Here is a 16,391-nt window from a genome sequence, read left to right on the forward strand (position 1 = left end):
AAGTAAGTTTTGTCTGCAGAAACTTGCGCTTTCTCTTGCAACAAGTGTTTGTTTACGAGTATTTTTTACATAATGTGTTCAGCTAGGGAGCTTTTTGATGTTTGTTTTTCATACCCAACAGCCCGATTGCGTGGTGTTTTGCAGTTAATGAAGTCAAAACTAAATATGCAATAAATTTAGAGCCTGAAAATCAAGAAATCTTAGCAAAACACTTGTTTTTTTTATTTTTTTCCCGAATTCCCATACATACAAGTTCCTGGATCGAATCATGCATACAAAAGTAGGCGTGGCAGGGGGCGAATAGGGTCGACACCAGCGTTGCTCCAGGAAAATAAATATAAGGGGCCACTTTAGGGGCCATTTCAACATTTTAGGGGCCATTTCATTTTTCATGTAAAAAAAAATTTTTTTTAAGCACATACCAACCAAGTTTTAAACTAGGTATATTTTGTTTATTTAATTATTATTTCTAATAAGTTAAACACAAACTAAAGTTATACATAAGTAGGTACTATAATAGTCTATAGATACAAGTAAGCAGTGTTGCCGTTGGGAAACTCAAAACGGTCGCAAAATGGGGTCACCAGGAGTCAAACATCTTCCTTTCTCGTATCCTTTTTGCTTGTGAGTAATTTTGGCAATTCAATCGAGAAATTATCTCGATAATTTTCTTACAGACACAGTCTCATTCACATACATTTTTCCAGGCTTCCAAGAATTTTTAGACCGAAATATTTCAAGTCGAGAAAATTTTGGTTATAGACACAAGCGAATGTGAAAATTTTTGTGCCGGTTAACATCATGTTTGTTCCGTGTTTGTATATACATTTTTTTTATGAATCTACTGCGCAAATTTTTTTTGTAAGTGGCAGCACCGGCCTACTTGACCGTAATAGTTGGTAATTTTAATGATGCATCACCAGGATCTATTTTGTATATCTTGTCTTCGAGATTGAGATAATATCTGACTGATTTTATAAAATTTTTTTAATTGAAAAAAATGTAATGATTCATATCGATTATTGCAAAATGGCTGCATTTTGCCGAAATTTTTTTTCTACAGCAATTTTATCTTCGGTGGTAAAAACGTAAGAAGCTTATGTGTTTCTTCAGATTCATTTAAAATATGTATTATGCAATAAAAGAAAATTAAAAATAGCAAATTAAAGTAAGTCCAAACACGGGCATTTTAAAGAATTAAATATAGGAAGGCAAAGTTTTTCAATACTAATAAAAGGAGGGTAATAGAAAAACTTAAGCCCTGGTCTTTGGATCAATACATCACCCAATGGCGAATTCCGCAATTTTGGAAAACGGTAATTGATCTATATCTCGCAGAGTATTGGTTTGACCGAATAAGTTATTTGATCCAAACTGTTTCTTCTATGTTAGATATAACTTTATAAATTCTCCAAATTTTTTTTATGAAGATCGAACAACTGGGGCTTCCGAACTACCGAACTAGGCCAGGAAAATTGGTTCTTAACAATCTAATATATTTAATTTATTTTGGATTTTATTAAATGTTTTTTTTTTGTCATAAGCTTTTTAAAATCATTTTAGTCTTCTTAACAATGAAATAAAAATAACAGTGAACTGAATACTTCAGAAGCCTTTATCAATCAGGTTTAAGCTAGATTGTGGATACAATTTAAGATTAAAGATAAAGGAAGACAAATATCATTTGTCTTCCTTTCTCTTCAGAGAATGCATTCGCAAAATATTTTCACAATCGATATTTAGTCGATAACTACTTAAAAAATCATCAAATTGTTAATACAACTAATTTATTTTGTAAAATTGCCTGTATTAACTAAAGAATTTCATTAAATGGGGCCATTTGCTGTTGGCCCGGGGCACGGGGCCAAAATATAAATTCTTGGGCCAAATGGCCCAATTGGGCACATTTGCACAACGCTGGTCGACACTATTTTGTACTTTTGAACTCGCTTAGATAATCAAATTTCTTCAATTTTATTCAAATTGTGCAAGCCGTTTTCTAGATATAAATATGCACACTCAGAAGTGGGCGTGGCAGGGGGCGTGGAAATTTCGCTAAAGTTTGTAAAACGTGTTGTTATTACATTTAAAAACAATTTTTTTTCCAAACTCAACTTTTTTTTAAAAATTTGATTTTTGTCCAACATCTCCATACAATCAACGCACTGTGCGACGAAGTTACGAATACCAGAGTTACGGGCGACAGAGTTACGAGCGTCAAAGTTACGCGAAACCGAAGTTACGAAAAACTAGAGTTACGAATTCTAAAGTTATATTAAGCTATGACATGTGATTTTTGGGTTGGCAACAATTGCGAGGAACGATATGGAAATACAAACAAGAGATTAACGTTTTTCTCATTGGACAGACGTTATTTTGGTGTGGTGAACTATTGTTGCAATTGTTGCCAACCCAAAAATCACATGTCATAGCTTAACATAACTTTAGAATTCGTAACTCTAGTTTTTCGGAACTTCGGTTTCGCGTAACTTTGACGGCCGTAACTCTGTCGCGCGTAACTCTGTTATTCGTAACTCCGTTACCATTTCCTTTAATCTATTATAAAATAACATTTGCGCCGATGTTTTGAATGATATTTCTATATTTATGACAGTTTAAAAACAAAGTGATCAAATTTTATTTGTAAAATCATTAATAAAGCTCTCTGATATTCCTATTTGAAACTATAGGAACAACGTTAGTCTCCTATGAAGTTAAATCACAGAAAATGTTGAATGATTCACAGAAAAGGTGCGAGTAAAAAAAACTCTTTCAGGTGAGAAAAAAATATACGACAGAAAAATTTAAGAACTTTTCAAAGATTTTGAAGTAGACTAAATTTTCAGCGACATCCTGGAAATGTATGAAACTTTCAGTCAAGAAGGTCTTCAAATTCCTTAATACCTCAGATCTCAGCTATATCCAGAATGGTACAAATAAAACTCTAAACACTTTTTTTTAACTGGAATCCAAAATCATTTTTAATATTTATTTATCTTAAAAGAAATCAATACACAATATATTATAATAGGAAACAAAATACATTATAATATAGTTTTATTATCTTTTGTTTTTTTTTTTACATACAGGGTGTCCCAAAAGTAATGGATCAAACGAAATATGCTGATAGGTCAACTTTAGGACTCTCAGAATTTGGTAACTTGTTCATCCCAAATCCTTACGGTTTTCGATTTAATGCAGTTTTTGTGAAATTTCGAAAAATCCCGACTTTGCAACAGTATTTTGCTTCCTCCGCTCATAATTGATTTTTGTTTTTTACAATTTTTTCACTAAAACATTGCCTAATAATAAGAAATAGTTAATTTATCAAAATATTTTTTATTTCATATGCCATTTTTCTGCAAATTAATTAACAGTTTCATGTTTTATAAAAACTCAATTTCTTTCTTTTATTTCAGAGCAACACCCTGAAAATAATTTGTATGGTGTGACACTGGTTTATTATTTTGAAAACTTGCTGTGTTATTGCAGTTTTCAAAAATGTATAAAAGTTTAAAAAGTTGAAGATAGAACTGAAGATATTACAATTTAAAAGCAACAAAACAGGGCTTTTCAGAGCAAAATAACAAAGAAAAATAAACACATTTTCTCGACTGTTGTTTGTTTATTTCTTTTTGAACAAAAGCCTCGATTTTTGTTTGTTATTTTGCTCTGAAATCGTCTGTTTTTTTGCATTCAAATTAAAATATCTTTCGTTCTAATTTCAACTTTGGAAATTTTTATACATTTTTGAAAACTGCAATAACACAGCAAGTTTTCAAAATAATAAACCAGTGTCACACCATACAAATTATTTTCAGGGTGTTGCTCTGAAATAAAAGAAAGAAATTGAGTTTTTATAAAACATGAAACTGTTAATTAATTTGCAGAAAAATGGCATATGAAATAAAAAATATTTTGATAAATTAACTATTTCTTATTATTAGGCAATGTTTTAGTGAAAAAATTGTAAAAAACAAAAATCAATTATGAGCGGAGGAAGCAAAATACTGTTGCAAAGTCGGGATTTTTCGAAATTTCACAAAAACTGCATTAAATCGAAAACCGTAAGGATTTGGGATGAACAAGTTACCAAATTCTGAGAGTCCTAAAGTTTACCTATCAGCATATTTCGTTTGATCCATTACTTTTGGGACACCCTGTATATGTAATTTGTGTCTTAAGAATAATTAGAAAAAAAAACGAACTATTTATAATAATATGAAAACATCAATGAATACAGTAATTTTGTATAAAAACAATAAAAAAAAACAACATTTACATGAGTTACAATTAAATATTAAAAAAAAAAAAAACTTGATACGCAAGGAAATATATTATTTTTTGTACAAACAAATTATGTCAACATTCAATTTTATTTTTATAAATAACAGGAATATATTTTTTTTAAATTTTTAAACTAATAAAATCAAAATCTAAAGGATTTCGTTGGATTTCTATTATTTGATGATGATATTATTGTTTGTTTTAATTTAGTTCAAATTTAATTATATCTTCCTTAAACTTAATTGAATTTTATTGATTTTTTTTTTAATTAATTTGGGAAATTTATATGAGTTAGGTTGAGATTAATTCTACGGTTACGAATAAAAGATGGATTTTTTTAAAATTAAATTAAAATTGGAAAAAAAACTTGATTCTATACTGGAGGTTGGATAAATCTCCTCTTACAGAAAAGTTATAAGTTTTATATGTTAACATTATTTATTTATTTAAAGGACGTATTTAATTTCAATTAAAATTTTATTTAGGTTAATCTAGTTCGTACTAAAAATAGAAGGACATTTTTACTTATTCAAAAAAAGTGATGATCATTAATGAAAAATATAAAAAGAAAAAAATAAATTAAACATGAATTTAAATATAATTAAAATTTTTTCTTATACATATATAATTTAAACAAATACAATTATAATTAGAAATACACGAAGACATTTCATAAAGTTGTGATTATTCAGCATTTCACATTTAGTTTAGGTATAAAATAAAATTTTTTCTTATATAGAATTTTTTTTTAACATACATTTATTAGAAAAAGATTTAATTATTTTAATTTTTTTGTTTCTAAATTTTTTTTCTCCTAAAAACAATTTATTCTCTGTGCAAAATAGTTTAATGTGACACTCACAACATTTACAACACATACAATACAAATTCATTCAATTTTTTGTGTTTTTATTTTGTTTTTTTATTTTAATTTGGAACACTACAATCTTACTTTAAGTACTTTTAAAACTTTGTTTTTTATTTTTTTTTATAATTAAGGACCGATTTGAAAACGATATGTTCAGTTTGGATGTACATATATTTTTTTTCTTGAGTAAAAGAAATTATAAAAAAAACAAAAGTATAAATAAACAAAAATTAGAAACACACTCAGAATCTAGATTAAGTGCTAAGGTTATTGTATTTTAACATTAAGGCGTAGGTGTGTAGTTTTTTTTTGTTTTTTTAACTTGTATTTTTTTTTATTTTTTTCTTTGTTTCTAATAAAAATGAGTATTAAAGGCGACCATTTAGTAATAAAGTATATATTTTATTTGTAGGTTTTTTTTTGTTTTGTTTTTTAAAGTTCTATAAATATATTTATGTTTTGATCTATAAGCATTTTTTTTTTTTGTATAATATTACATAAATAATATTAAATATTTTGTTTTGTATAGTATTAATCCATTTAAAATAGATTCAATATACCTAAATAACCTATCTACTAATATTTTTTTTTTGTAGTTTTAATTTTTTTTTTTATAAAACAATATAGTGGAAAATTTGGAATTTTGAAACAATTTTTATTTTATTCATTTTGTTTGGAACTATTAAAAGAAAAAAAAAAAGGTTAGAGGCTAAGCCTTCCCAGTTACTTTGTATTTTAAAAGCTTTTTGTTTATTTTCTATTTCTATCACAATTCATTTTGTACAACACTTACTATATGTCTGGTTGTAAATTCGTTCCACTGATATAAAATATAATTAAATAGGAAAAACAATAAAAAATTCTTATAACATTTAACAAGAAAAAAAAAAAAAAACAAAATGTAGATACTTATAACTTCAATTAGTATCGTATTCAACATTTAATAAGTTTATAACAATCAATATTTATTAATGGCCACTTAGGGAAAAATTTCGAGATCTGATTTAGGTTTAAATAAAACAAAAATATTAACATGCCAAAATTATTTTTTCTTATTATTATTTTTTTTTATAAAAACAAAAATATAAAAGTTATACAACAAAATATAATAATAATAAAATCTAAAACAAAAAAAACTGGCAAAATTTAATAAAATTTTAAAATCACAAAAATTAAACTTAACAAAACATTTTACAAAAAATTATTATTAATAATAATAACTAATAGCTAAAAGGACTAGAATTTTTATTTAACCCTCTACTGCATGAATTAATATTAGCGGACGAAAAAATTAAAAAATGCTTTACATGGGTTCTTTGGGTTATTTCAAAACGGTTTTCATTAAAAAAATTTGTTTAAATTAATTTGTTTAAAAAATTTGTTTATAAGCCAAATTTGGCTTCGTATGCATTAAGGGGTAAGAAATCTTACAAATTTTATTTATTCAGATTATGTAAAAAATACAATTAAAAACATCAAAAGATAAATAATTATCATTTAAAAACAAAATAAAGTAAAAAAAATACATTGTATTACAAAAGGTTACGAATTAATTCAAATTTGGCTCATTTTAAGACATGGAACCGAGAAAAGCAATTTGTTTTCGTCCGTTTTAAACATTTCTTCTGGTTCACATTCTTTCCACTGTCGAAGTTAGTCTTGCTCCAACATTTTCACCCACTCCCAGATCTTACAAAAACTATAAAGTAATAAAATTATTGAAAAATATTATTGGTGAGCCCCCCTCCCCCTAAAATTTTAAAGGTTACGCCGCTGGAAATATGGTTAACATGAGAAAAATGTCTCTAAAGGCGAAGGGGCTCCATTTCTGAAGCAAAACATAACTTCCAAGCAAAATAACAATGTAAAGAAACAAAATTTTCCAACAAAAAAATTTAATAAATTGTGTAGATTTACAACCCCTTAATGCATACGAAGCCAAATATGGCTTCCGTACTTTTTGCCCTCCCAAGACCAGGCCAATAATTTTTTTTCAACAAAAATTGGTTCATAGCATACACAATTAGACAATCGATCAAAAATAAATTTTTAATTCCACTTTACTTTCCAAACAAACGCAATAATTAACACTTAAAGTATGGATATATTCTACATTTTCGATTTCAATGCACACGACTGATCGACTCACCTGTGATCATAAAATACACATTTATTTTGTGTCGGACACACGAAAAAACTATCTCTATGGGTTCTCAGAAACTTAAAGAAGAGGATTGTATTTGATCTTTACCATTTTTTTGTGACAGAGAAGAGAAAAGTGCATACAAACAGACAAAACCATATTTGGCTTCGTATGCAGTAGAGGGTTAAAGCTAAACTTTAATTAAATTTAATATTTTTTTGTTCCAATGATTTGTTTTTCATTTATTTTTTTTTTTATTTTTTGAAAATAAAAAAAATAAAGATAACATTCGCATAAAAGTATACTCTTTTCTTTTTTAAATGCATAAAAATCAATAAGCATAAATATTTAGACAATTTTTCACCGCACATTCAATGGTTTTTTTCTTATTTTCTTGTAACTTAAAAAAGGACGATTAAAAAAAAAGAAAGAAAAACAAAAAAAATTATAATTACAAAACCACACGAAAGATATTTTACCAATTGTAAAGCTATAAAATTGTGCTTCTTGTTTTCAATTTTTTTTTTGTTGTGTTAAAATATTTATTAAACAAAAATCAATCTTAATGCATTGGACAAATTGTCCAATTTGCCTGACAACATTCTAACTGATTGACGAGGGTGCAACAGCAAAGCTCGCAACCAAAACCCAGAAACAAAATAAAAAAAAAAGGATTTAGACAAGTCACGAAGGTGCAATGGCGAAGACGATTTTTTAGTTGTTCTTGTTATTATTGGTGATTTATTTTTTTGTTTAGACAACATGCAGACAGAACGATATGTTCCAATTTTCAAATAAATATTTTATAAGATTCTTTCGACACAATATGCGTATAGTTTGTCTATTTAACTGGGGGTTTGTTGAATACGATAAATGCATTTTGATTTGACATATGAAGTGTGATGACTTCCTACACATAATTTAAGGAGTTTTGTGTATACAATGATGAAGAGAAATAAAAAAAAAGAAAAGGAACAAGGGTTTCTTGGGCTTAACAAGAAGAAAAAGTTCGATGTCATAATTTTGTTGTAGCAATTCAATTTTAATTAGAAAAAATGGAGACTTTGTATTCTCTGTTTAAATTAACATACTTAGTCCCAGTTTGTTCACAGTCGATTATCTTTTAATCAAGGATTATTCCATACAAAAATCTTTGATTAAAAGATAATCAAGTATGAACAAACCGGCCCTTAAAATATTGAATATTAAACATTGTTATAAAACGTTGGGCGCCATTTTTATATATTTTCCCATAGCATAAACAAAACTTTTTTGTTTTTACCTACTCTCTACGAGTGATTAACTATAATGTCTGCCCGCATGTACATGCAAATATATAATTTTTTTCTGTTTTGTTATCAAACCGATTTTACATGGTTATACGTTGGGCGCCATTTATATTAATATATTTATTCCCATAACATAAGCATAACTTTAAATTTCTACCCTTCTCACTTAGAGTGTAGACTATTTATGACTTCCCGGATGTACATATGTCTTTTCTCCAAAATTGTAATGAAACCGTTTGACGGTAACATGGTAAAACAAGGTTATACGTTGGGCGCCATATTTAATGAACTATATTATTTCTATATTAAAAACATAACTTTTTAATTTGAACCTCCTCACTAACAGTATAACTAAATCTTGATGAACTTTTAGCATCTTTTTAGAAGCATTTTATATAATAAACTGTTCAATGTTTTAATTATAAGTTTCATTTAGTTAACAAATTTATTGAAAGCAGCTTTGGCTTTCTATCTGAAACGTAAAATTAAAAACAAAAATAGGGTTCCATGTTGGGCGCCATTTAAAATGTGTGTATTTTTCTACATTGTATTTCCAAGAAAATTAAGTACTTTTTTCAACAATAGTGGCACCATGTATTTAAGTTTCACGTAATCAAGTACTTTTTTATACTCTTTTTGCTTCGTTCTCTAATTAATTTTTTATTTTCATTTCATTTTATTGGTCAGGTACTTATACCGAGTAACTATATAAGTCATTTTTAAAAGGGTTAGGTAGGATTTTTGCAATAGCAAAATCACTATCTTAATGGGTAGTAACACAACAACAACACAGTTTTATGTTGGGCGCCATTTAAGTTATGTAGGCGAATAGGTTCAGATGCAAAAACTATATTAACAAATTCAGAAAAAAAGAAAACGGTGGGCTATTTTTGAAGCTAAAAAATAAAGTTGAATTATAGAAAGTTTCGCATTGGGCGCCAATTAATTTAAACAATAACTGATTAAATAATAACTAACCGTAGTTATGACAGCGAGACTTTGATTGAATTTTATCCGAAGCACAATTTTATTTAGCTAGTTTAATTGTCTTTAAATCATAAAGGACATCAAATTTAAAATTAAACTTTTTTTTTATATAAATATCTAATAGCCATTGAATTTATTCACAAATAATAAAATTATTCCATTTTACTGGATGGATTTTGATAAATTTTTTACACATAATGAATTTGTTTCCACCCTTATGTGTACATGTCACAACAAACACAAGAAATACACACATAAGACATAACAATGAGATTGGAAAAAAAATTTTAAACAAACAAACAAAAAAATAATTGACAGGTTTAAAAATAATAATTAATAATAATTATTCTATATTATTACTTAAATATTTTTTGTATGCTATTTATGTATATCTTTATGCAGGTCTCTGGTATTCTTTTTTTGTTTTGTTTTTGTTTTTGTTTTATCTTACTTATAAGCTAATTGTATACACATTTTTTTAAATTTTTAAATTTAATATTTTGTTCTTAAATATTTAAGTTGAACTTAATTACTGGATTTGTCTTGACAAAAATAATAAAAAAAACAAAGAAAATTAAAAACAAATATACATTTATATAATTATTAAAAAAAAAATTTATAGTAGATTTTTTAATAAAATGGTATAAATTTGCATATTCTATATTTATAGTGTAATAAAATATATATAATATATATTATGACATTTATAATATTTTTTTTTTGTTTAATTTTTTTTTTATTTTTAAATTAAAAATCTAAAATGGTAAACTTGCCACAAACATATTTTCTATGAGTGTTGGGGCAGGTACTAGGTCCTCTAGCTTCAGGTAGAATATTCTTTGTAGCCCTTGTACGCTGAGGGATCGCAATTCGGGCAATTTACCCAATAACCGGCTAAAGTAGTGCGGTTTCTTTTGGGCTTCGGCATTATAGGTAACATGATCGCGCAAACTGCCGATTATTTTCATTTGCAGTTGTTCGACTTTTTTCGGTTCACGCAGACCATGACGTTCTGAAAATAACCAAAAATACAAATGTTAAAAAAACTCCCTTAAATGTCAAATTATATAATTTCTTACCAGTTATAAGTGTGAGAGCACATAAACAGGCAAATGCTGAAATATCAATTTCCAGGTTATGTAAACTTTTGCTGAATTCAAGAATGCCATTCAGCCAATCGCCAAACGATCGTTGACACTGAGCTCGATTAAGAACAACGCCATTGCAGAATGTCATTTTGGTGTCATCGATTCGTGCTCGATAGGATAGCCGCAGAACAAAGAGTTCCAGTGATGCTGATTGGAAGAGCAGTTCCTGATCTTCAGCACAAAAATCCGAATAGCCGGGAATTTTGTCAGCAAACTGCTTAATTACATCCACTGATGTTGTCAGCAGCGAGTAAAATTGTTGTACTTTTTCAGCTTCTCCAATAACAGGTTCATTGAGTACTGGCTCTTTGTATTGCGAGTAATCCAAGCATGATGGATCTGGAGTTGTGTCTACATGTCCACGCACTAAAGCGGTTATCAATGATACAGGTGGACTCGGTGGTGATTCTTGGGGGGATTTTGGCTTAGATGGTAGTCGACCACGTCTTCCTTTCAGAGAGTCTGTTCGCACTACTTCCTTGACCATTCCAACAACTAAACATTTTTGGAATCTACAAAACTGACATCGATTACGTCGTCGCTTATCAACTGGGCAGGATTTATCGGCGAGGCAAACGTATTTCGAGCCCTTTTGTACGGTGCGTTTAAAGAATCCCTTGCAACCTTCGCATGTCCGGACGCCATAGTGCTGACAAGCTGCCGTGTCACCACAGACAGCACATAATTGAGACGGTGATGGGTGCATAATGCGACTGCTGGTTACTTCATTGCTTGAATTACTGTTATTTTGGCAGCTGGGCGAACTGGATGTTGAGCTGGGAGCACTGGTCATTGCCTTGAGAATACCCATTTTCGGAAGTTTCGGACTGTGACTGCTAGCCGGCGAGTCAGAACGCTGCATTGGGAGGGAGGCTCGACGGAGTGGAGCTGCTGAAGCATGGAGCTCAGAGATGGTGGGGAACGTTGGAAGTGAGTAGCGTTCATGAGTTGAGCTGTAAGCCTACAAGAAAAAGAAAATAGAAAAGGAATTTTGTAGATAAATTCACAGAACTTGAAGTTTAAAAAAATATTTTTGAATAAAAACAAAATTTAACATTGGGCGCCATTTATATGATACTGACGAATTGAAATATTGAGAGTGGGAAAGATCACATTATTGAATCGAAAAATATAAATATTTCGGAAGCACTTCATTTCAGCTTAATCTTTGAATCTAAATATAGAAGCGTGGTCTTACGTTGGGCGCCATTTAACTGTGCTAGCATATCATTAGCTAGTTGGCATATCGTCGCCCTAGTATTGGAGTGGCGTATACGCCAAATTGCATTTTTTGAACTAGGTACGCAGTCGTATGTTTTCGAAGTTGCTCTTTTCAAATCTGCTATCCGTTTTTTTCTATCTTTTTTCGTTGCCGAGATATTCACTATTGTTTTGACAAAAACAAGAAATTTTGGCATTTACGTCAAATTTTTCATGCAATGCAAGAAAATTTTGAGAATTGTTTTGACGTACGTTATGTTTTTTTTTGACGTACGTGTATATTAATAAAAGAAACTTCTGATTTTCATGGCGTATACGGCAAAGTCATTTTGGACAAAAATTTAAATATTTTGAAAACTAAACGAATTGCAGATGTCCAATAGCATGTATATAAAAGACACATTTTAATTATATATCATACTAAAATATCAAAAAATACCAGCGGTTAGTTCTTTCGCAATTATCTTCCGAACATTTAAATGCGATTTCCCAAAAATGTAAAAATGGCGTATACGGCACTTCAATACTAGGGCGACGATATGATAATAACTCAATTGTCAAATAAAACCTTATTAAGAAAAAACTAAATAAAGATGTCCTTGCTGCTTAAAAAATCATAGTTATATGGTTTCACATTGGGCGCCAGTTAAAAAATTCTTCTCGAATTAAATAAATGAGAGTATGAATTTCCGGAATATGACTTAATAAATTAATATGGACTTTTTGGATGCATTTCTCTGAAGCTTAAAGATTGAGTTCAATAATAAAATAATCTAACGTTGGGCGCCAGTTAACATTTTTAATCGATTGAAGAAAGTTTTTCATCAGGAGCTATCTAAAATTGATTGTTCAGTTATTTGATAGGTTAAATCACAAGCTGTAAACAACAATAGCAAAGTTTCGCATTGGGTGCCAATAGAATATTCTTAGCAAAGATTTATTGGATACAAAATAAAGATGTTTTGAACACTTTTTCTTTGAACTAACACATTTTATTGGTTAAAAAAATGCTTTTAGGCCAATTTTGACTTTTAAGTGATTTGGTTGATTGAGAGAAGATACAAAATGGAGCTGTAATATTTATAGGAAGTTTCGCATTGGGCGCCAATTGAAAACATTTTATTGGATAAAAAAATGCTTTTAGGCCAATTTTGACTTTTAAGTGATTTGGTTGATTGAAAGAAGATACAAAATGGAGCTGTAATATTTATAGGAAGTTTCGCATTGGGCGCCAATTGAAAGTTTTTTTTTACCGAATTGAAATATTATGACAAGGTAAGACAATCAATGTTTTTGAAGCTAGTACATGGAATTACCTTATAAAAATTCAGTTACTTTAAACTATACACCATTTTTCTTACTTTGAATTTCCATTGGCTTTTCCAAATGGCATTTGGCTACAACTAGTTATCCTTATTAAGTAACTAAGCTATTTTGAAAAAAAAGATAACATAAGTTTTGTTTTCACACATACAATTTAATTTTAGGTTATCTTTGATGCTCCAAAACAGCGTTAGAGATTGAAAATAGAGTTTCGCGTTGGGCGCCAATCAATTATTGTTAACGAACTATCATTATAACGCTTTATTGTGATTAAGCTAAGAGAAAAATTTGACTTCTATCAGAAAATCTATTATTGAAAGTTGAGATTTTATTTCAAAATTAAGAAAGGACTCCACATTGGGCGCCATTTTAAAACTATTGGATTATTATTGAAGTATTGAGAGCAGTTCAACCTTAAAATTTCACTAAAATACTAGAGTTTTGCTATAAAATGAGGTTAAACCAGAAACAGTAATAAAAGTTCTTCGTTAAGTTTCTTAGTCGGCTTATCAGATTTATGTCATACCACATCAATTTATAGTATTTTTTGAACATGAGCGACTGTCAATTTGTCGATTTTTCGTTCGAAAACACGTATAACATAAATGAAGCACAAGTGAAAAAAACTTAACGAAACTTTATTTGAGTTAAAGTAAATTACTTTAAAAAAAAACTCACCTGTGGTGTTGGCTGCTGATATTGCTGGTAGAATCCTTCTGAGTAACCTTGTTGTTGCTGTGCTAATTGCTGCTGCTGTTGTGCGTTATACTCGTATGAATTCAAATGTTGCTGAATATTCGCCGTATTGGCAAAGGATCCATGATAATACGCTGAGATCGTTGTTGGTACTCCTGCAGGATTGTGCGTTTGATTCGCTTGTTGTTGTTGTTGCTGCTGCTGTTGTTGAAGTTGCTGCTGTTGTTGTTGTTGATGATGATGATGATGATGAATATTATGATGATTATTTGATGGTGGATGTGATGCAGCGGTGGTAATGTTAAAACAGTCCTCATCCATTTTCAAACTCAAATTGGGCATTGGATTGTACTTAAGCGAATAGGTTTCCTGAAAGCTCGGCAATGAGCTTCCGCATGTAAGTTGTGCTAATGGTGGTGGCGTTGACAACAGTGCCAATGGCTCCAAGCTCTCACTTGCTTGCACAGCTACTGCACGCTCCTCTAAGCTATGTAACGCTATTGCTGGATCACTACTCGATCGCAAACTTAGCAGACCGATTTCCTGTGGAGTTGTTCGATCAAAACACAACGAATCTGGCGACAAAGCTTGTTGTTCGGGAATCGACGAAAGTCGTTTTTCACGCGTCGGGCACGATAACTTGGCAATATTCTCAATCGAACTTGTGATATCTTCTGCACCACTGCCGAGAAGTGTCTCACTCGTTGGCGAAAACTGTTGTTTGTGTAATCCTTGTAAGTCTTGCGGACTACCTCCAAATCCACCTCCCAAAGTTTCAGCCTGAGCTTGAGTATCCACACACGACGATAACAACGAATTATTCGAATCGGCCGGAAAAAATAGATCAGATATTTGACCGAAAGTCGAATCGATCAATTGGGCTTCCGAAGGCTGATTACTATTATTATGATGATGATGGTGATGATGATGATGATCACTCGGCGACAAATGCGATTGTTGCGAAGAGAAATTATCGAAGGGAGAGAGAGAACTAAAGGAGCTCTGTAACGATAAGACACAAGTTTACGAATGAAACTAAGAATCTAACAATTATAATAGAAATTGAAAAATCTAACTGATAAAATATTAAAAAAGCAATTTACAAAGAAGGGAGGTATTTTAGCAATATTGTCTGACGAGGTAATAGTATGAATGAAAACATGCGCCGGAAACTAACCAATCCCGACAAATCAAAAAAACATACAAAATGTATCTTTTTCTAGAGCTTGTAACAATAGGAAAGAATATAGCAGCACGTGAAAAAGTCTCGCATGGTATCAATTCTTTTTTACAACCCCACAATATGACGAACACTCATCCCCGTAAAATTGGACACGGATGGAATATACGAATACCTGCCAATCCTTCGATATACGTTCTAATGTTTATGTGGCGCGGTGAATACTTGGAAATGTAATATTAAAGACGTTAGTCATGGTACTTCATTGGATTTGTATGATGCGTTGGTAATGACGTAGGGTTATATAGGGACATTCGTAAATCGAGGAGGCAGATGCTCAAATCAAGCTGATTTGGCGTATCGGATCAATAACATTTTGTTTGTTTTTATGTTAATGCAAGTGTAATGTGTGTTTGTTTATTTGTTTTGTGATTGTTTTGTTTTGTTTTGTTAGAAATAAACAAAAAAAGTGACAATTTATTAGCAAGTCGATAATTATGTATAAATAGATTTTTTGTGACACCCATTTTGATGAGAAGGGGTGACGATATTAAAGGGGATTGTCCTCTATGAATGGGAGCTATTTTTGGAATCATATTTTTATTCAGATGATAAGGTTGAAAATGGGTATATTTTAAGTTATTTTTTTTTTTTTTTTTTTTGATAACTCTGTGCTGACGTAATGTATAATGTGTGACATGTAAATGTGACGTAAGTTTGTGCGGTGTTTCTGTTACTGATTTGATTGAGAGAGGGGGGACCATATGGAATACCATATGGATAATGTTGACAGGTGGAAGTTTTTTGCTTGTAGGGATTTGACAGTTTTAAAGAAGGTAGAAATGCTGTAGGTTTTATGGAAAATTTCGACTTAGATTTATGTTTATGTGGGTTAGATGAGATTGGCATTTTAAAGCCAGATAGTTCAATAGTATCTTGCTGTGACATATATAGGAATAAGTGCCAAAAGTATTGCATAATCGTATGAATAGGGTGCATCCTACCATTTGTTTGTATTATTTTGAATCGAAATGACAAGTCACTGATAACTTTAAAAGTCGAAGTATAGATGGAAGGTACATTTCAGAAACGTGACTGGCAGTATGGAACAAATTGGCTTGTTAAAATAATATATGATAGCATTAACCATGGAATACTTCATTAGCTCTTTTTTGAAGTTAATAGCACGTTGGGCGCCATTTAATTATAAAAATAAAATAATATTTACAGAGTTTTGCATTGGGCGCCA

The 16,391-nt window shown here is 30.1% G+C and overlaps 1 protein-coding gene across 2 annotated transcripts in view; it reads right to left on the bottom strand.

Moving 5' to 3' along the window:
- Positions 1 to 10,246: 10,246 nt before the first annotated feature.
- The window catches only part of LOC129910348 (probable nuclear hormone receptor HR38), a 117,712-nt gene continuing 111,567 nt past the window's right edge, over positions 10,247 to 16,391 (bottom strand). For both annotated transcript variants that reach the window (XM_055987703.1, XM_055987694.1), the window contains exons 3-5: positions 13,945 to 14,964; positions 10,654 to 11,683; positions 10,247 to 10,586 (exon numbers count right to left, since the gene is read on the bottom strand). In XM_055987703.1, coding sequence (XP_055843678.1) covers positions 10,330 to 10,586; positions 10,654 to 11,683; positions 13,945 to 14,964 — 2,307 coding nt within the window. In that variant the 3' untranslated portion in view covers positions 10,247 to 10,329. The remainder of the gene's footprint in view (positions 10,587 to 10,653; positions 11,684 to 13,944; positions 14,965 to 16,391) is intronic.

This window comes from Episyrphus balteatus, chromosome 1, assembly GCF_945859705.1.
Source record: "Episyrphus balteatus chromosome 1, idEpiBalt1.1, whole genome shotgun sequence".
Classification (NCBI taxonomy): domain Eukaryota; kingdom Metazoa; phylum Arthropoda; class Insecta; order Diptera; family Syrphidae; genus Episyrphus; species Episyrphus balteatus.